The sequence below is a fragment of the Arachis hypogaea genome, chromosome 3 (assembly GCF_003086295.3).
Source record: "Arachis hypogaea cultivar Tifrunner chromosome 3, arahy.Tifrunner.gnm2.J5K5, whole genome shotgun sequence".
Classification (NCBI taxonomy): Eukaryota; Viridiplantae; Streptophyta; class Magnoliopsida; order Fabales; family Fabaceae; genus Arachis; species Arachis hypogaea.
In genome coordinates this window covers 33,720,681-33,742,170 of record NC_092038.1, presented here as the reverse complement: position 1 = coordinate 33,742,170, position 21,490 = coordinate 33,720,681, and the positions used below count along the sequence as shown (strand labels likewise).

The 21,490-nt window shown below is 32.5% G+C and overlaps 2 protein-coding genes and 1 long non-coding RNA gene across 5 annotated transcripts; 1 reads left to right on the top strand and 2 right to left on the bottom strand.

Moving 5' to 3' along the window:
- The first annotated feature begins 5,870 nt into the window (after positions 1-5,870).
- Positions 5,871-9,581, top strand: LOC112790204 (protein TRANSPARENT TESTA 9). 3 transcript variants are annotated; one of them, XM_072232742.1, is made up of 8 exons: positions 5,871-6,298; positions 6,874-6,925; positions 7,014-7,090; positions 7,895-7,952; positions 8,305-8,413; positions 8,495-8,616; positions 8,704-8,893; positions 9,195-9,581. In XM_072232742.1, the coding sequence occupies exons 2-7, from the start codon at positions 6,914-6,916 to the stop codon at positions 8,743-8,745; spliced, it is 420 nt and encodes a 139-aa protein (XP_072088843.1). In that variant the 5' UTR covers positions 5,871-6,298; positions 6,874-6,913; the 3' UTR covers positions 8,746-8,893; positions 9,195-9,581. The 3 variants fall into 3 exon arrangements, with proteins under 3 accessions (XP_072088843.1, XP_072088845.1, XP_072088844.1); XM_072232743.1 differs by having other exon boundaries at positions 6,285-6,298; positions 7,014-7,715; XM_072232744.1 differs by lacking the exon at positions 8,495-8,616.
- Positions 9,582-9,979: 398 nt separating this feature from the next.
- On the bottom strand, positions 9,980-10,713 carry LOC140182593 (uncharacterized). Its single transcript, XR_011878508.1, has 2 exons — positions 10,646-10,713; positions 9,980-10,562 (listed from the first exon to the last, which is right to left on the bottom strand). It is a non-coding gene; the product is annotated as an uncharacterized lncRNA (long non-coding RNA).
- Positions 10,714-16,390: 5,677 nt separating this feature from the next.
- LOC112776010 (probable apyrase 7) lies at positions 16,391-21,490 on the bottom strand. Its single transcript, XM_072231819.1, has 5 exons — positions 21,476-21,490; positions 18,547-18,917; positions 17,898-18,400; positions 17,069-17,412; positions 16,391-16,920 (listed from the first exon to the last, which is right to left on the bottom strand). Exons 1-4 carry the CDS (start codon positions 21,488-21,490, stop codon positions 17,111-17,113), a joined length of 1,191 nt encoding a protein of 396 aa, XP_072087920.1. The 3' UTR covers positions 16,391-16,920; positions 17,069-17,110.

Below are 21,490 nucleotides of genomic sequence, written 5' to 3'. Positions count from 1 at the left end.
TCAAACGACCAAAATAATATGCGAACTCCCGCTGGGACTTCGAATATGCTGCGTTAACTAGAACCTTCTTCAAGTCCTTGTTTTTAAAGTGACTCATGAAGTTGGTAGTAACGTGTCTTGTACAAAATGCTTGGAAGGCATGCAGTGGTTTCTAGAAACTTCCATCGGCGTTCAACGCAACATCAATTGATTTGTACCTCTTTAAAATCACTAAGATGCCGGGTTTCAGTGTGAAATGCTATAAATAGGCAACATGTTTGCATTTTCTTCTTGAGCAATAGCCATAAATAATGTGCCTCCGTATTTACCATATAAGTGGGCGCCATCGATGGAAATAAGTGGCTTGCAATGCTTGAAAACCTCAACACACGGTAGAAACGTCCAAAATACCTAATGAAACATGATAGTGTCAACTGAACCAGGCCAAAGCTGTGTCACAAGTTGCATCCAAGTACCTAAATACCCATCAACAGTTAGCACATATAAATGGTAACTTTATATATAGCTAAGGATAGTGTAATGAATCTTACTTGGTAAGTGCATCTACATAGTGAATAACTAACGAGGAAGTTCGTTGTATGACTACTCCCAAACGCCATATATTCTTACAATGACTCTCTGCTTTGCAAGTTAAACCTTTCTGTATGATGTCTTGTAACTGAAGTAATTCTTCACACATCCTTGCAGAACCCTTATGCTGATTGTTGGATCTGCTTTGACCATTGTGAATTTGTGCTAAGCAACCACCTTCGAATCCAACTTACGATTGTATTGGGCCATGGATGTTTGGATGCAAGTATGAGGACCATTGTATCTCCTAACCTCCCATTTTTCTTGCTTTTGGTGATATGCTATGCGTATGTTCCAAGTACAACCGGGTCTAAACCGGATACACTGTACATCATACTTCAACTGGTCATTCTCTAGTATTTTATATTTCACATACCACAGCCCTCATGATGCTATACCTCTTAACTGCCAACATGACTTCTTCCTTGTTTTCAAATTGTTGTCCAATCTCGAACTCATTGGTTGGATTCTCTTCGGGGTTACCATGGGTAAATGACCAATCCGAAGTCATTGCATCGAGATTCAACCTAGAGAAGTGATCCGGCCGGTCATATGATCGATAAATAGCAGGTTGTGTCAAAGCGATTTGTATATCACCATAGTAGTTTATCTCTTCTTCATCATCACCCTCATTAGGAATTTCCGTTGATTCATCATCAGCATCGTCTCTGTCATCCGGGTTAATTTCATAGGGATCCATCATCGGATCCTTAATAACAGAACCCTCATGACTTTCAATATTATCTTGCATCATGTCAGTATTAGGAAGTTCAACGTTTGACCCCTCTTGACTACCTTCAGATGGCATATTTAAATCAACCATCATCCTTCTATTATTTCTTCTAACAACTTCACTTAACGGACTATCATCAACAATATCCGTAGATGATCTTCGTCCACCCAACTCAACTAGAAACACGAATAATTCCAACAGATGAACATTTTTTCATTGGTTATGCCACGACCTTATAAGACGTACATTCTCGTCATCACGTAATCGATACTTAATTCAAAACAATAGAAAAATTTCTCAAAATTGTGGTCTGATAAACATAATAACAAAATAACAAAGACAACTGTAATATACCTTTTATAGAACAAATTGTTATCTACTTCGGTCGGATATATGTAGTAAATTTTTCACTCTTTTCGTGTCATACTGTCCAACGGAATGCAATATCAAATTCTTCAACGCTGTTAGACTGTTGACTTTTGGTGTCATATACGTAATTATTGATTGCACAGACTTAAAAATAATAGAACCTTCTTCATCATACATTATTTCACCATCATAATGAATGGATAACAACAGATTTGTTGACATTGTAAAGAAAAAATGCCAAGATCAGAACCAAAGAGAACAATGAACTGCTGGTATTGAGCTCAGTTTTCCACCAGCCAAGCTTTTATTTGGTGAACCTAATATGAAGTTCATCGGGAGTGTGACGAACTCTATAAATATAATGGAGTTTGTTGGGGGTGCGACGAACTTGCCTAAAATTACCAAAAAAAACGTATCATAGTATTTAAAGTTGAAATAATTTACTTTTGGAAATAATATTTTTTATCTATTAAAAAAATCCTTAAAAAATCTTCGGTAAAAAAAATGTTCATTTTAAATTTTATCTTTAACTAGTGTATGTTCCCATACCTTGTACGGGATAATACATAAAATTATATTAAAAATTTTATTAAAAAATTAAATAATATATATAGTAATTATTATTATAAATATTTTATAAAATTATAATTAAAATCAAACTCTCAAATTTTTTAATATTAAAATATTAAAATAATTAGTATTTGTCTTAATCAATTTGAGTTTGTTAAGTGATCATCTCACCCGTCCGCTTAAACAACTATTAGGAGTTAGAATCTCACCTTGTGTATATAGCAATGCATTGGCTAGCGTTAAACTCTTAATAAATGGAGTATCAATACGTGGTTAGACTTGGCAGGAGTTTCCGAATACGCGGGTAGCCAACCCGTTCATACCCGAATGGAAAGAGTAATAACTTGACCCAAGTCGGGACAGATTTTGCTCAAGACAGGGTATATGGGGGTTTAGGGTGTACTCGCCCCGAATATATACATATAAACACCTTTTAGGAATTAGGATTTGCCTCACATCACAGATGATTCATAGCTTCAGTCTATACTCTATAGCCATGCAAGATAAACTCAGTCATCCTCACCCAAAATTTTCTTCTTTTCGGGTTCTTCACAAAAAAATTGCATAGCTCGCGTCATGTTGTTGCTGAGTCCATCGCCGCCTACCTATTCACAACTCCCATCTTCCTTCACAGCCAGGGACGGACCCACGTTTAATATAGATGGGGCATTTGCCCCCACAATTTTTTTTTTTAAAATTAACACTTATATACATATATACCACTTATTATATTATATTTGTCTCAAAATAAAATATAAATAGTTCTTTTGTATTTTATGTTAAAAAATATTTTGTTAAACTTAACACATAATAATTATATTGTTAAATTTGATTTAGTATGAAAAATAAATAAATACACTAAAAAAAGTGATAATTAATTATATTATATTAGTTAATTAATTAATAATTAAATTAAAACTTAGTTTTCTAATTAAATACAACATAAATTATTAGTGATTTTTTAAAAATTGTTTAAGATAAAATATATATTATCTATGTATTAATATACTGTAATTATTTTGGTTAAAAAATTTATTTATACTATGAAAATAATAATAAGTAGATTTGACAATTAAATATGAGATAATAAAAAATAAAATAATTGTTTAAAAATATATATAAAAAAATAATATTTAGTCTTGTTAAAAATAAAAAAAGTTCTTATAAATATTTTTTTGTTATTTTAAATATTATACTATGTGTATAAAATTATATTTTTATTATTTTAAATATTATAATAATAATTGTGTGTATATTTCTAGTTCTTATCAATATGTATTAGATAGTTCTAATTTTAAATTTTGAATATATCTAAACCAATTTAGATTGGTCAAGTGATCAACTTAGTCATCCGCTTAAGTAAGTATTGAGGGTTCGAATTCTGTCTCGTATGTATAGCAAACCGTTGCCAGCCAATTGTAGATTTTTAAATGAAATTCAAATTCATGACGGATTTGTCCTTAACTTGTTGAGTATTGTGGGAAGCAAAAAAATATCTATACCTAAATTTTATTATATTTTTGTCCCCATTACTAAATTTTTCTGGGTCCGTCACTGTTCACAGCTTATGTCGCCACCTTTCTCCTGTCGAGTCCCTTTTCTCTAGGTAAATTTTCCTCTCTCTCTCTCTCTCTCTCTCTCTCTCTCATTGTGAGTCTGTTAAATTCTTCTCTTCTTCTTCCACAGAGTCATCACTTAGTTGCCTTTGCTATGAGCCCGGACGTTGTCGTTGCAATTTTATCTGAGTCTGTCACCGAATAAAATAGAATTTTTATTCAAGTTAAAAATAGACATGCATGAGATCATTTTTGCATGTAATCTCTGAATTTTCTCATCCAAATTTGATATATGTGGTTGAGTATTTTAGTATGGGATCATCGTGGTTTTGTTGTGACACTAATGTGATAAAAATTTCGATAATTTCATAACTAATATATAAGATAGAACATATTATGAAAGTAATAAGAGAAATAACATTCAGATTTGCGCGTAAAATTTATAAGAGGTTATCTCAGAAAAATATATATTTATAACCAAGGTACGTAGAAGATTGTTAGAAAATTATTATTTCTTAATATATTTATGAATAATACATATATTAATTATAATCGTAAATTAAGTAATTTCACATTAAATAACTTATACAACGGTGATCTCATTTATTGTCATAAATATTGAATTAAATAAGTCATTATTACTTTTGATTTAGATAAATGAGATTAAAATCATAGATACTATTTTATTTGAGTTTTAGGGTTTATTAAGTGTCACACTCAAATATAAATAATGACTTCAGAATTTTGGTTTCCAACACATCAAACTCGCCTTCGTAACTCTTTTTCCACAGTAAAATTAAGATTCACCCCTATCAAAAATACAGAAGGTTTTAGTTGACGAAGATCAAAGAACCACAAGAGCCAAACTCTCTGATCTCAATCATACTCTCGAATAAAGAGATGCTTCCATGCTCTTAGTTATATTTTTTAATGAGTTAACATGAATGATCTTAAGGTTGAGAAATCCTAAAATTTTTAACTAAAATAAAAATTTTATTCAATCAAATGATAATAAATAATTTTATTGAATTAAATTATATTAATGTGATCATTAGATGATAAAAAATGCTAGAAAAATAAATAAATAATATTTTAAGAGTATAGAAATATTAAATTATCATTTCAATTTAATTTTTTAATCAACGATAATAAATATCTTAAATTAATTAATTTTTTTCAAAAATTATACACCTAAAACTATTTCATTTTTTCAAAAATCTTTTGATAATACAATGGTTCAATGAGAGGTTGACTATTGAGAATTGAGTATAATATTTTTAAATTCGTATTTTCAATAAAAAAATATACTTAGTTCTATCCATCCTAAATAATTCTATATTCACTATTACTTATCCATCTAAATAATTCTAACATTGATAGAATATTATTTTTAGATGCAAAAAATTTAAAATATATTTATTCTATTTCAAAAATTAATATTCATATTTAACTTAGAATTCCAACAAATATGACAAAAAATATTATATTTTTTTAGTTAAAAAATTAAAGTAAAATATCTATACATATATTTTTGTACTTTAGTTTTAGATTTTTCAAAAAAATTTGGCAAGTTAATGGAATCAAATCATATTTCTATAAGATATATAAGAATGTACACATAAATAAAAAAATTAGGTATAATAAGAACAAATACATAAATTAAAATAAAATTTAGAAAAATAAGAATCAATAAAATATTGAAGGAAAGAAATATAAATAGAAGAGAAATATAATTATTAGATGGAAGAGAAATAATTTAATAAATTTTATGTGTATATAAAAGAAGAATAAAAAGAAGATATACAGTGCTTTATTTAATTGGTGATTGCTACGGTACGATGATAAATTAATACGTACCGATATGTTTAAAACGTGGACAAATAACAATAAAACAAGTAGAATTTATTTTCCACGTCAGCATTTAATTTTTTCTTTTTTAAATATATAATATATCACCACTTTTACTAAAACATCCTTTTAATTAAATAAAAATAAAAAATAAATTTTATTTAATTTGAATGAAAAGACTTAAACATCTTTCCTTCATTTGATTAGACAAAAATACCCTTTGAATACCCCTATCTTAACAGCTTCTCCCCTAAACCCTAGCTTCTCCACCACTGCCGCAAAGACTGCCGCCGTCCGTCGCTCTCAGGCACTACCATCGTCGTCTGGTCGTCCGTGCTTCTTCCTCCTTCAAGAATCGCAGCTTCTTCTTCCTCGACCTCGGCGCGTCAGTTCCTGGTATTCATCTGCTCCATCGCGCTCCTGCCGCCGTCCGTCGGGCACTCAGCCACCATCGTCTTCGTCTGGTCGTCGCAGATTCTTCCAACCCACCACCGTCTTCTGAGTTGTGTTCGTCGCCTGGCCTCTGTCTCCGTCACGATTTTGCCCCCTCTTCTCAGACTACTCAGTAGAAAAATCCGTCTCCATTCCAGTTTTCTTCCTTCGAGTTCAGAGAGCAGAAGCTCAACCAAGAAAAAAACCTTAGACTTCGACGGTCAGTATGTACCCGAAGCCATGCATCATATCCCTCGAACTTATTTCTTATCAATGATATTGTTATGGATTTGCTAAGGTTCGTTTTGATATTTTGCTGATCCTTTAGTAGTGTAGTTGTGACTTGGTTGTTCACTTGTGCGTTTTAGAGTGAAAATTGAGTTTCTGTTGTGCATTACAGGGCTTTAGTTGTTTCCACTTTCCAGAGCTTGAACTTGTTTCTTATATATTACATTGTCCTGGATTTGCTTTGATAAGGTTTGATATGAGATTCTGATGGTCTTCTTAGGTAGTGACTTGATTATTCATGAATTTGATTGTATAAATTGAGTTTCATTGGTGCTTTATGGGACTCTTGTTACCGGAATTAGAACTTGTTTTTATTAATGCTATTATACAGGATTAAAGAGTCTGTTTTGAGATTTTTGATGATCTTTCTTTTTGGTAGTGACCTGATCTTTTCGTGAAGTTTGCTGTGGAAATTAAGTTTCTGTAGTGCCTTATGAGGCTTTTGTTGTTTACGGAACTTTAACTTGTTTATTATAAATATTGCTGTTGATGATTTTCCGGTTACAGATCCGTAATTGATGAACTAAAGCAGATCAAAGTTGTGAACATGCGTAGCAGGGTAACACAAGTCAATTTTATTCGCATTGTGGTATTTTGTTTTCATTGAACAAAAAGCATCTTGTGATTATGCATGCTGTTTTATGCAGGAATTAGTGCTGGATTTATTGCAGTCTGTTGTGGAGATAATTACTTATGGTGATAAACATGATCCATCCATTCTTGAGTAAGATCTTGTTGGGAAAATCTCGTTGCTTATGATCTTGTTAGTATTATCTTGAAAATTTTGAATTTTGTATTTGATTAAATGGTTCAAATGTTTCATGGATCACTAAGTGGTTGCGGAATTCGTTCGAATGCTTGATATCAGTGAAAATTCAAGAATTGAGGCACCGTTACTTCAGTATCTCAGCATAATGATTCAAAACATGGATAATGAACATGCAATTTGTAAGACTGTTAGTAGTTCTTGATGTTTCAGGCTAAGGTCATTAGACTTTAGAGTTTTACCTATTTTTCATACATTGTTAGGCATGAAATAGTTATTTGAGTTGAAAACTTTAATTTTTTTAATTGAAGATCTTTAGACCCATCAATAGTGTGATGCACGAGATATTATGCTATGCGGAAATGTTGTCAAATATGGCACACAGAATCCAGATGGTCTGTTGGTACTTTTATAGTATCTACTGGTATGTCTTAGGCTTCATACTGGTACTTAATCCAATATGCTGTGCTGACTTTGCATCTTGCAGACTATTGTTTCAGCAATGGTTATATTAATAGCATTATTTTGCATCCGTATGAACTTGATGGGGAGACTTGGCTCCATACTATATGTCTTTTCTAAGGTTGTGTTGCAAGTTTTTCTGTTCTAAATTTTCTCTCCTCTTTCTTTTATTAGTGAATCACATAAGGGTGTAAATTTTCTGATTCTGATATTTTGTTTCACATGGTTTTATGTTTGTTGTTATCTTTTAATATTTATTCTAAAAGGAGAAACTTACTTTTGGTTCATTTCTTCATTCAGGACTGTTAGTGGTAAAATAAACAGAGATACACTTTGCCTTCTTGTGAATGTACATGGGGTAGGTCAAAACTTGTAAATATGATGGTTTGTTGCTGTATATTGAGCTAAAATAATTGTCTTCTCACTTTTGAATAGGACAAGTGAATAATGAATTCATCCTTTTTTTGTTGAATTTACTATGCTAGAGTAGTTTTGAATTACACATGTTTAGAAAGCTAATGTAATATCATTTTTGTTGAGAAAGATATCAGTTAAAAATATATGCAGTTCCTATCTTGTATTAGTTATTTGTTGAAACCAAAGCACGAGAAAGCAATCATTACCATAAATTCGTGGTGGAAGTGGAAAATTTGCTTATTTTCTCTGACAAAATTCAGCATGATCTTCTTTGATGCATTATTCAACTGCAGGATGTTGTAGTTTCCTTTCCCTTGTACACTGAGGCTCTAAGGTTTTCTCATCATGAGGAAAAGATGATTCAGACAGCAGTACGTACAATAGCTCTCAACATCTACAATGGTATACTGCTCTCGATCTGCTTTTAAGTCATAAGCATGCCTTAGTGCTATATTTACAGTATTTTGGGTCTTGGTTTGACAGTTAGTGATGAGATGGTCTATAAATTTATAATGACGCCACCAGTTTCAGACTACTTCTCTGTCATGGTTGGCAGATTACGAGAAATGTGTATTCCCTTAGATGCTTTTCTCCATGAAAAAAGGGTATAATCATTTGTTAGATATTTTTCATTAATTTATATATGCTCGAGTGATTCTGATTTATAATGATACTGCCCTTTATTCAAACAGGGATATGGACACTCAAAAAAGAAGAAATTGATTGATTCTTGAATCTGATAAAATTGTTGATGAACTATACTACTTGAAAGACATTCTTAGTGTTGATGAGCCTTGATTGAATCAATTGGTTACTGAGAATCTCCTGAATGGGCTTGTGTTTCCTGTACTATTCTCATTACCAGCTTCAATGAATAATAATGTGAGATCTGAGAATTTCCTGCTAATTAGTTTACTCTAATTACTGTTTCCCTCTGTTGTGGTATATCATTGCTATATCAACTCTAGTGTTAAAGTCTGTTAATACTTGATATGAATTGACGATAATTGATAAAACAAATCTCTAACTTGTGAATGTTTGAATATATATCATGATATATTGGGAATTTCCCACTTGGTAATTGCCTGCTTCAGCTGATCTTGCTAGTTGCTATACTTGAATTTATATCCATGATTTATTTCCACGTGATGCGCTGATTCAAACAATATGTTCTTCTACCCAGGGCTCAGATTTATCTGCTATCACTTCACTATATATCTTATCACGTCTTCTTCAAGTCGTTGGGGGAAGAAGCATGATTAACAACGTGGCTGATGTTATCCTGTATCATGTTTTAAACTTAAATGCGAGAACTCTGAGCAAAGGGAACGCTTCTGATAGCTCTGGTGTTATTTCAATTCTGAGCTGGTGTATTGTATTGCATTGACGGAGAAACATTGCTTTGTTTTACATAGCCTTAAGAAGCCACAATGTTTCACAGGAAAATGATCAAGACCTTGATCCCATGGACATTCTTCCTCGGGGTCATGTTTTGTTTGTGTAAAATATTTTCCACTTTTATTATTACTCTATTAGGCATCTCTGTCAATTTAATTCATTATTTCTATGACACCCAGGTCATGAGCCCAAAAAAAGTTTTATCGGAAACAAAATTCTTTCTTTCAAATGGAGATGTTAAAGGTTAAGATATGAATTTGCAGTTCTATAACATAGCCCTCTGCAAAACCAGAATCACTGTGAAAATTGAAGTTCGTGACACTCAATCATGGAATGTCTCTAGCTTGTGTTACTATTTATAATGACATGGAATGTCTCTTCTTTTCACTTCTAATATAAGAAAACTGTGAGTTCATAACAGAGTTACAATTGTAGTTTCAACTGCCATTCAAAATTCTAAATTAAATGAAACGAATCATCAACTTCAGTGAATTTCTTCAAAACAATGTTGATAAAAGATGATTCAGATTCAATAAAGCCAATAAAAAATAAATTAGTCAACAAATGAGATGCAATAACTTTCTTTCATTCATGTGCTATTTTTACACTTTCAAAGGAATGATACAAGGAAGAAACCAAAATGGACAATCTTCAAAATGAAAAAAAAGAGCCTTCTGTACAAAATTTGTCTCAACTAATCTATGTCAGTCTCTATGATGTACAAAAACTCAAAGTATTTATTTTCCTATAACTTTAAGCAATCAATTTCTGGGAAGCAGCTAGTTCAACTGTTAAGATGAAAGATGATTTGCCAGCATCCCTCAGATACCGCACGTCTCCATTCATCAGCTTCAGCAACTTTCTGCTGATGAACAGACTAATACCCTCCTCGGATTCTTGTCCCTCTCGTCCGAACATTTGGTTCAGTAATGTTTCCGGAACACCAACACCATCATGTGTTATGCAGTAAAGATATAGAATGGCAAAGACTACCAAGAAATGGCTACAGCCATGTCATCCTCTGCCAACTACCAATTTAGAACTGAGAAGATCACAATATGGAACAGGTTTTTTGACCCTTTCTCTTCTTTTTCTTCTGCTTTGGAGGCTGGAGAACTACTTTGATGGCCGCATCAAAAACAACCTTCACATTCTGTATTCAAAGGCAGATATCATTAGGGACGTGATATTATCTAACCTTTGGAACTTTTATAGATGCAGAGAACATATATGTACCTGCTGTGTTTTTGAACTACATTTGATGTAAACTGGAGCGCCGATAAGTTTTCTCAGTTCTTCACCCTTCCACAAAGAGAGAAAATCAGATCACTAATGTATAAAGTAAGCAGATGGTCTCTCTTATGAACACCAACTGAAGGCTAAAAGACAATGAAATAAGACACAAAGCGATAGCAATGGATATTGGTAATGGAAGCAATGAAAGCTAGGAAGTACCTGCACTGTGGTGATAGGCGCTGCACCAGGATGATCTAGAAAAAACTGCTTATCATCCCGAAGATGTACACAAGTCGTATATTGGTTGTCAAGAAATGCCCAAGCAAGTTAATAATGACATCTTTACAATGAAAGCATTAAATACATATAATTAAGTTAGCACTATATATGAGAGAAAACAAATTCCAAAAGAAACTATATGAAAAATTGAGACCAAAGACAAAATTTTCAGAATAGAAATTCTACTTTTGTTATTGACTATCAGAAATGGAAATTCTAACGAGTCAATAAGAAAAGAACTTATGGAAACACCAGCTCCACCATGGCAAATTACTCATGTTAGGTAGTAGCAATCTTCTGTCACTTTAAACTTCCTAATACTCTTCATAAATCAAGGTTTTTTCAAGATTTATCAACAGCCATTTAGTTTTTAAAACAATCATTACATTAGCCTTTTAGTTAAACAAGGAGGTAAAGGGAAAAATTAAGAAAGCATTCCATGAAATGGTTTGGTATATCTGAATTAATTCTTGATTAAAGTCATGAATTAGGTAACCTTCGAGGATGAACTTCCTTCTCTAAACCACTACTGAATAACAAGCAATCAAAGGGAAAAAAATAACAGCAATGACATTGGAATCCAGAATCTATTCCCCAACTTTCTAATAATGAAAGAAACACAGTATTGAGTAAAGGACAGCAATTAGTATGATAATAAGATGAAACTTCACAGGATCACGGAACTACTATCATGCTGAAGGTTATCAGGTAGATAACAAGGGCATCAAACATCAAGAAGGTAAAGAAAAAACAAGAATCTAACCAAGTTTTGTTCCAACAAGAATAATTGGAACACCAGGAGCATAATGCCTCAACTCAGGAATCCACTGGAAAAGGAGGAAAAGAAAAAATTAGTCCAGAGTAGAGAGAAAAAAGAACAATAATAATAATAATAAGTATATACCAATCTTACTTTCTTGGCAACATTTTCATAGCTAGCCCTGCTTATGAGAGAGAATGCTAGCAGGAATACATCAGCTGCTTGAAAATTTTGGATCATATTTGCCGTCCCATTCCACACTGGTACTTGAGTCCAAAATCCCAGAGAAAAGGAAAAACGCCACTTGCACTAGAACTCCCACATCAAGAGGGAATGATCAAAATGCAAAGAAATATCCCTCGGCAAGTCCGTATTTGGATATGATCTCGTTCCGTCTCTGTTCAAATTAACAAGTTAATAAGATCAATTAAAACTGAAAATCAAAATAACAAGAACAATTAACATTTTAAACTATAGCAAACCAACAACAAAATAAGAACAAGAAAACATACTAACCATGAAAACAACAATAAAAAAACAATAACTGAATAATTAATACAAGAAAGAACAAGAAGAAGGAAAAAAATCACCTTAGGATGGAGCAGTTCTAAAATTCAAACAGTACAGGGAAAGGGAGGAGCTTTAAATCGCGACGGAGATGGCTGAATGGAGGCAGACAATGGCGGAACGGTGGCTGAAAGGCCGCGGAACAGAGGCTGAACAGAGGCTCGAACACGCGGCGTAGAGGACTGAACAGAGGGCTAAGCAGCTCGAACAAGGGTTGGCCAAAAAGGGCAGAACAAGGGTTGGCCAAAAAACAGACGCAGAAGCTTGGCCAAAAAGGAGGCGGATGCGCGGCGAACAAGGGCGACGTTGCGCCGAAGCTGTAGCAGCAGCAGTGGCTGGACGTTGAGGAACGGCAACGAGAGATGGCTGCTTCGTTGCTTCTTCCAAGCTGCGTTCGAGTTCTCTTCTGTCTTCTCTGCGTTCTTCAGTGTGTTCGTTCATAGGCCAGAGAGAGGGAAGTGAGGGAGTGAGGAGGAGCTCGATGAGAGGAAGGAGGAGAGTGGCTGAGGGAGACTGTGAGAGAGGAGAGGCCAAGAAGGTGCTGCGCGTTTTGGTTACTGGTTAGGGTTCCTCTAACCAACGGCACCGTTTTGAGAAAATTTTAGAAAACCGGTCGGGTCCTGGTTCGGTTCGACCGACCGGTTCTCGACCGGTTCGATGGTCCAACGACGGTTTTTGAATCTTTTGGTTTTGATATATGACCGATTTGTTTTTTATATTGGTTTGCGGTTCGACCGACCGGTTCAAATGGATTTTCATAATCTTGGTCCGAACCGTTTTTTCCCTCGGTTCACGATTTGACCGGTTCGACCAGTCGGTTCGAACCATTTTCAAAACTTTGGGTTTTTCCCTTATTCCAAAATTTTGGCCAGGTGATGGTTCGATTCGATCGACCAGTTCTTGGCCGGTTCAATTGCGGTTTTTGAAATTGGGATTTTTAACATTTGTCCGAGTTATTTTTCGTAGCGGTTCATAGTTTAACCGGTTCAACCGGCCGGTCCGAACCGATTTTCAGAAGATAGATTATAACCATCCTCTCATGTTATTTTTATTTTAAAATGCTTAATATATTTTAGTATCAAATTTTCAATTAAGCTTACAACACATAAGTGGTTCAAGGAATCAAAATACTAGAGTGTAAATTAAGCTTCAGCTAAATTCAACTAAAATCGAACGAAAGACAGAAACATTAATTTTCAACAAGAGTCCATAAAAAATATAGTGCATAATAATTTTTTAAGTAAAAGAGATGAAACTAACAAGTCTTAATAGTTAATATAATCTAAACATGACTACATGACAATTACGATTATTTAATTTTTGTTTCACTCCTTTTGTTTATACTTATTGTAATTCCTGGTAGCAGATTCAATGACATTACGCAGCATCAAGTTGTGGGGCCTTAGAATCAAATCCAACGCAAGTCGCATCCTTGTACCATCATTAACCTGAAAAATATAAATATTTTAGGTTACCAACAAAACCATACACATTAGCAATTGAAGTACTATTTTTTTTTAGCAAAAGAAAATTACATTTATTGTATAACTATACGTCTTCCTGTAGTTTGTCATCCAGGTTGTCACCATACCCCATAATCATTACTATGTTAAATAAGACGTGGTTAGCTTATACAGATAAAAATTTGAAAGAGGAAAACACAAATACAGATATTCCTTATGAGCCAGGAGCTTGTTCTCCTGTTTCTAGCATATCCACAAATGCAAAATCAAGTATCCTTGGCCTGAACGGAGTGTTGTATTTATAGAACGAGTCATACTTGAGCATATCTTCCAGATATTTTGCCTATTTATATAGGAAAAAAATTAAATAAAGGACGATATTTGAAACCTAAAAAAAATGTCATAAAAGTAAAAATGGGGAAAGTTAATTTACCAGCTTTGCTATACTCGATCTCTTTTGCTCTTTATCTATAGCAATTGGTAGGGAGTCTAGCACAATTGTTTGATGATTGCACAAATCAAAAACAACCAGATACCAATGTGTGTTGTTCTCGTCGACAGGTAAAAAAATCTAGTACCAACTTTCACGTATTAGAATATTACATTATTACTAAATACAATTTTTTTTTAAAAAAATAAAAGGTATAGATCAGTTCATAAAGATAAATGCCATTAAATAATAAAGAAAATTAAAAATACAATAAATCATATACCTTTTTTAGACCTTCATCAACTTTTTTCATAAATTCTTTTTGATAATATTTCAACAGAACTTCAATTTTGAAATATACTGATATTTACATTATGCAGGCGTAAAAATTGTTCAATAAATGTGATACCAAAATTGAACCGGTTGAACCATGAACCGCTACGAAAAACAACTCGGACAAATGTTAAAACCCTAATTTCAAAAACCGCAATTGAACCTTCGAACCGGCCAAGAACTGGTCGGTCGAACCGAACCGTCACCTAGCCGGAATTTTGGAATAAGGGAAAAACGCAAAGTTCTAAAAATGGTTCGAACCGACTGGTCGAACCGGTCAAATCGTGAACCGAGGGAAAAACAGTTCAGACCAAGATTCTGAAAACCCATTTGAACCGGTCGGTCGAACCGCGAACCGGTATAAAAAACAAATCGGTCATATATCAAAATCGAAAGATTCAAAAACCGTCGTTGGACCGTCGAACCGGTCGAGAACTGGTCGGTCGAACCGAACCAGGACCCGACCGGTTTTCTAAAATTTGCTCAAAACGGTGCCGTTGGTTAGAGGAACCCTAACCAGTAACCAAAACGCGCAGCACCTTCTTGGTCTCTCGTCTCTCACAGTCTCACTCAGCTACTCTCCTCCTTCCTCTCATCGAGCTCCTCCTCACTCCCTCACTTCCCACTCTCTGGACTCTGAACGAACACACCGAAGAACGCAGAGAAGACAGAAGAGAACTCGAACGCAGTTATGTTGCTTGTATATCTATGTTGAAAAATTATCAAGTATTTGACATGCACTATATATATTATATATACATTGGTTAATGAAGGTGGATTCCGAGCTTTGGTGACCTTTAAAGGACCCAACTTTGAGTGTTCATTGGGGGGTGACACTTGTTCCAATCCTCGTGAAGCAAGAGACCCGGCTGCTGCAAGGGTGTTGGCTAACTTAAGAAGCAAGCAAAAATCAGTTAGTGATTTTGACTCTAAGACATAGAATCAGCAAACTTTCTAGATTTTTCTCTACCTTTGATTTCTGTTTGGTGTAAGGAAAATAAAAGTAGTTTTTATTTTACTGATTTGACAATTGATGTGCCATATATTAAGTATAGCAGCTGAGTTTGTTACTTAGTCCCAAGTTATCTGTTATCTCGGTTTACTTTTATCTTTTGTTATCATTAATGTTTTAGTGAACAGAAATGTTTTCTTTTTTAAATATAAATTTGTTAAGTTATTAAGCCCATTCTAGCAATTGCCCATTATTAGTCTAACATACATATTAAGTTTAAAATAAAAATATGTTGAATGAATGGTAAATATGAAAGTTGAAGTGTTGAACACAAGTCATTGTTGCTTGAAGAATATAATGTTAACCAATTGAACTAATTTCACCTTCTGTCTACATACTATTCATGTTTTTATAAAATATTTAGGGAGTGCATCTTTGTGTATATCTTCTTCATTTGAAAATGTGTCTTAGATTCATTTATTTTTCTTTTTCTTTAATCTCTTGATTATTATGTCATCTAGGTTTGATGATATTAGTGTTTGTAAAATTTGTTCCTATAATCAATGAAAAATATAAATAATGTTTTAAATAAATAAAATTTTTATTGTATTACCTGTTTTATTTGTTGTATAGCAACAGTTGGATTATTAGCTGGGTGCGTAAAATGCTTAAATGAAGGCAACATTTGATTGAGAATTTCTATAAGCAATATTTTCTGCTCAATTATATAGTAAAAGAACAATCGGTAAAGGTAAAAAAAAAAAAAAAAAAAAAAAAGAGTGCAACACATTGCTGTTGATGGTAGAGACAAAGATGCAGTTCTTTCTTAATCAAATTTTGGTGACTTCATCCTTATCGTTCAATAATGACCCGTTTTGTTGTCTTTAAGTTTTATTATTTTGTTGTCTTGATCTATAATTGCCAAAACCAGAAGCAAATCCACTCTTCCACGCCATGTTCATTCACCAATAATTGGCTCCATTTAGACCAAAAACACTGTACTTATACACAGCACTAATGTTGTATGGTGTAATATAAATCATATCCAATGGCTTGTTTGATGTATAACATGTTTGTGTACTTATAACTCCTCTCTGTGGTTCATCTTTCCAAGTCAATACTCATCTATGAAACAAGGGGAGATTCTCTAATCTCTATAGTAATGGCACCTAATTAGTCTAAAGAATGGTATTAACTACAGAAAACAGCCATGAATTAATATGGATCTAGTAAACTATGTTAGCCATTGCCCATTGATGCTTGAGTAGCACCACAAAAGCTACAATGCTGAGGCAGAAATGGAGATATCAAACAGCTATAAATCGTTCCCCGGTTCGAGTGCTTAATGGAAATGGATCCTTTATAATCTGGAAAACCCGAATTGACCATGTCAAGTGTAAATTTCCGCAATTGCTTACTTGGCATGATCAATTCAATTTTTCATTTGGAATCAGTTCTTCTGGCTGCTGCTGCATCTTTAGCTCCACTTTTCTGCAAGCCAAAAATCTATAAAATATGAGAAAAATATAAATTCTTTTACCCATAGAAAAATCACCAGAAAAGATTGTTTGCTTGCTTTATTAACTTATGTTCCACTATAAGTAAGTATAGAGAAATATGTTAATGTAATTATTCATACCAATCAATGTTTAATGTCTACAGAAAATGATTCCCTAAACCTTCACGAGATGTGCTTCAGCCACCGAGGAAGCCAGGTCTTCACGAGATTGTGACTTCCTACACTGCAGCCGCATCTGAGTTCTATGGGGAGACCAGAATGCGCCCATAGTATTGCTGCAAACTGCATCTGCCCTAAACTTGTCGATGAAAAACTATGCGAAAAGCTACTGACTGAGGGGTACAAGGAAGATTCCATAAGCTGGATGCCACCACCTTCATCACCAAGACCATGACCAACGCCAAAAGGGCTACCTTGTGAGCATGCGACAGTTGGGCTGAGTGGCATCTTTATTCTTCCATCCCCTGAAGACTCATAGGCATAAACAACTCTAAAGCTCAATTATACAAGGACATCGTGAACAATGCAAATAGGGTGCACAAATCAGCCCATGATAGCAGTTTTGGTTATAAATGACTCTACAGAGCTAAAATCATGCCTAAAACAGTTGAAAAAAGAGTTCATGATCAACACTTGCAACAACTGCAGCTGGGATGCATAATGAGCAGACACTACATAGTGACTAAGTTATAATAGTAAAAATTTAGTGCAAACAAGATCAATAGTATTGTTTGATCTATGTAGCTGATCCTATCTAGTTGGATAAGACTTTGTTGTTGTTGTTCTTGTAATATAATATTAAGAGTCTACCACTTATACCATATCTAGTAGTAAAAGTCAAAACTAAATCTAAAAGATAACAATTGACAACTCGATATGCATCTCAAACAGGTGTTGAAGAAATAGTTCATTTTGTTAATCAAAATCAACACGTATTTAAATAGCTTACTAGAGTTGATTGGACTACATCGCTGGAACTGAAAAGGAGATGGGATATTCAAAACAGAAGCACTGGAGACATTGCTATGTCTGAAAATGGGAAGATATTTCCTCCGGAAGAACCTTGGTATCGAATTGCCAACACATGATAAAGCACAGAGTAGGATAATCAAGGAAAGCAACAAAATGAGAAAAAGAATAAGGGGATTTATCTTCATTGGAAGCAATTCCAAACCACGAAACCCGAATCCGGTGGAATATGCTTTCCCTGCTTCCAACAAGGCAACACCAAGAGTCCAAGTGATACTTCCAGAGCCAACAGGTATTTGGTCATCAGTAATGCGCAAACCTTCTCTCAGCAGTGATGCAATGTATGGCGCTCTAAAGCAGTATTGCTCGATAAAGGGTTGAGGGGCAACACTTTTCTTTGCAACATCCCATTTCTTCCCGCAAAAAGTCCTGCCTTTTTCAACTACATCATCAAGTGTGGCCTCAGAACTCAAGTTGAAAAATCTATACACCACATAAAATCCAGAAATCACATAAAATCCAGTAAGATTCACAGATTAATTAACACTTATTCAACAATTATTCAACCCATAACAAGTTCACAAATTAACTAACAACAATTATTCAATAATTGTTATAAAAAAAATTACCTAGAAGCTATAAGCCCTAGAACAGAGCATAGCAGATCCTGAGCAAGAGGGGGGGACAAGGGCACGACAGAAGGGATGACAGGTGGAACAGATATAGCGCCGGCGACGATGGAACAGAGCTGCTCGACAGAAAAAGGAGGCGAGCCCGGCGACGATGGAACCGAGCTGCGCGACGGTGCTTTCAAAGCTGAAACAGTAGCTGCACGATGATGGAACAGAGCTGCACGATACCGACGGTGGCTTCGAAGCTCGTTTCGGCGACGGCGGCGGGAGATGGACGGAGGTGAGGGAGTGAGATCGATGACGGAGAGAGGAAGGAGGAGCTCGAGGGGGATGGAAGGGATGGGTTCGCGTTTAGCCGTTGTGTGGAGCTAAGGTTGCTGGGTTGGATAATTGGCTAGGGCATCCCAGCAAAACAATGGCGTCTTGCGTGCGACGCAGAGACAGATGAGAGAGATCGAGGAAGAGAGAGAGAGGATAGAAAGAGGAGAGAAGAAGATCATAAACGAAAGGGTTTTTGAATTCACATGAAGAATAATTTTGATTTTTTATGTTTTAATATGTTTAATATAGATGAAGAATAATTTTGATTTTTTGTTTTTTTAATATATTTTTGTTTTGTTGTTTTAATTATTTAAAATTATAAAATTAAGATTAATTGAATTTTAAAATTTGATTAATTTAAAAAGGTATTTTTGTTTAATCAAATAAAAAAAAATATTTAAGTTTTTTTATAAAATTAAATAAATAAATATTTTTTTTTATTTTTATTTAATTAAAAGGGTGTTTTAGTAAAAGTAGTGATATATTATATATTTAAAAAAGAAAAAATTAAATGTTGACATGAAAAATAAATTTCACATGTTTTATTGTTATTTGTCCATATCTAAAACGTATCGATACGTATTAATTTATCGTCGTACCGTAGCAATCACCTATTTAATTTAGCAAAATTTATGGAACAAACACATAGAATAAGAAAATAAAAAAATGATAATAAAAAGAAGTTAAACATCTGAATTAATATCAAAAAATAATAAAATAATGATAATCTATCATAATCTTAATCTTTTAATATAATTAATTAATAATAATATAATTAGTCTACCATAATCAATTTTGTTACTCACTTTAATTTTATTATTCATTTATTGTATCTAAAAAAGTATATAATGTCACACTTATTTTTTAAAAGATGAAACTCTTCAAATACACGGTATAATATGTAATTTAAGAACAATAAAATAAAAATATCTAGAATTTTATAATAGTATTTGAAATTTTCAATGACGATAATACAAAGTGTTTAAATCGACCAAATGAATTCAATAGTTATCCTTTACACATTTTATTTAAATTTGAATCTTAAAATTTACTTTTATCTTTTTTTTCTAGTATCAATTATTTTTGACAAAAAATAGAGAAAAAATTTTATTAGACAAAAAAAATATCCGATCAAAAAATTATTATAAGGAGATTTATAATTAGAGAAGAAAAGAATAAAAGTATTAATAATAATTAAGAAAAAAAATGAAGCTTGTATTAAAGAATGTTAGAAAAGAAATAATAAAGTTCATATCAATAATAATAATGTTGAGGAATGATGTTGCTGCTTTAGACTTTTAACTTTTGTCTTTGGCCATCTTTTTTTTTGTTCTTTGCTTTTTTTTAAAACTTTTAACCTTTGTCTTTGACCATCTTTTTTTCTGTTCTTTGCTTTTTTTTTTTTAAATTATCAAGTCATAAAAAAATAAAGAACAATTCAAGAAAACGAAAACAGCAAAATAAAAAATAGTAAGATCAATAGTAACTATACAAATCAAAATATATAGGAGAAAAACAAACTATTATATAATAAAATTAACATGAGTATATTTTATCATTAAATAAACAAAGTTAATGTACAACAAAATTACATGTAAAGAGAAAAAAAAATAAAAAAGAGTTAAAATATCCAAATTGATAAAAAAATTATTTTATAGAAGACTATAAAATAATGAACTTCTAACTAAATTAAACTGTACTTATTATTATTAGAAAGGGTAAGAGAGAGCAGTAGAGAAAAGATTTGTGTATATTCAAGTTGTGTAAAATGATACAATATAGAAGGGTATTTATAGGTACTAAGAGAATCGAAATAATAAAGACGTTAATATCCTATAATAAATATTTAGATATGTTAAATAATGATAATTGATCTATACTATATGATATCAAAACAAAAAAGAATCACCGTGCTAATATAATATTATCAATATTATATAAATCATCTTTGTATTTATTTTCCTGTGCATATATAATATTTAATTAACACATTAACATATATATAATATTTTATTAATACATATATAATATAAAGTAATTTACAAATTATTTTATTAAATATTATAAATTAGAGTGATTTATAAATTATTATTAATTTGTATATAATGTATAATTAAATTAAATAAATTCAATTAGAATAAACAACAAATCTATTATTTTTATTTCAGACTTTATAAATGAATAAATTAATTAACTAATATAATAAATTATAGTAAAATTAATTAAGTAATATATATTATAATAAATTATATTAATATTTAAATATCTAATCAAATCAATTAGTTGATATAATTAAGTCATGGTAATAAATTATATTGAATTAGTTAAAATAATTAAATCGGGAAATACTCTCTGGAGCATGCCACGTCAGCTTCATCATTAAGTGCAGACATCCGATTTTTATATAATAGAATAGATAGATTTAAATATTAGAGTGTCTTTTACATATATTTATTTTATTTTTTCTAAAAGACTAAAATATATCTCATCCTTAAATAAAAAGAGTGAAGCTTAATCACTTCAAAAAGCAAGATATACATTGGTCAAAAATCATCACACAAACACAAAATCTAATTTATAGTAAGTTCCAAAGAAATAAACATACTATTGTGTTGATCAT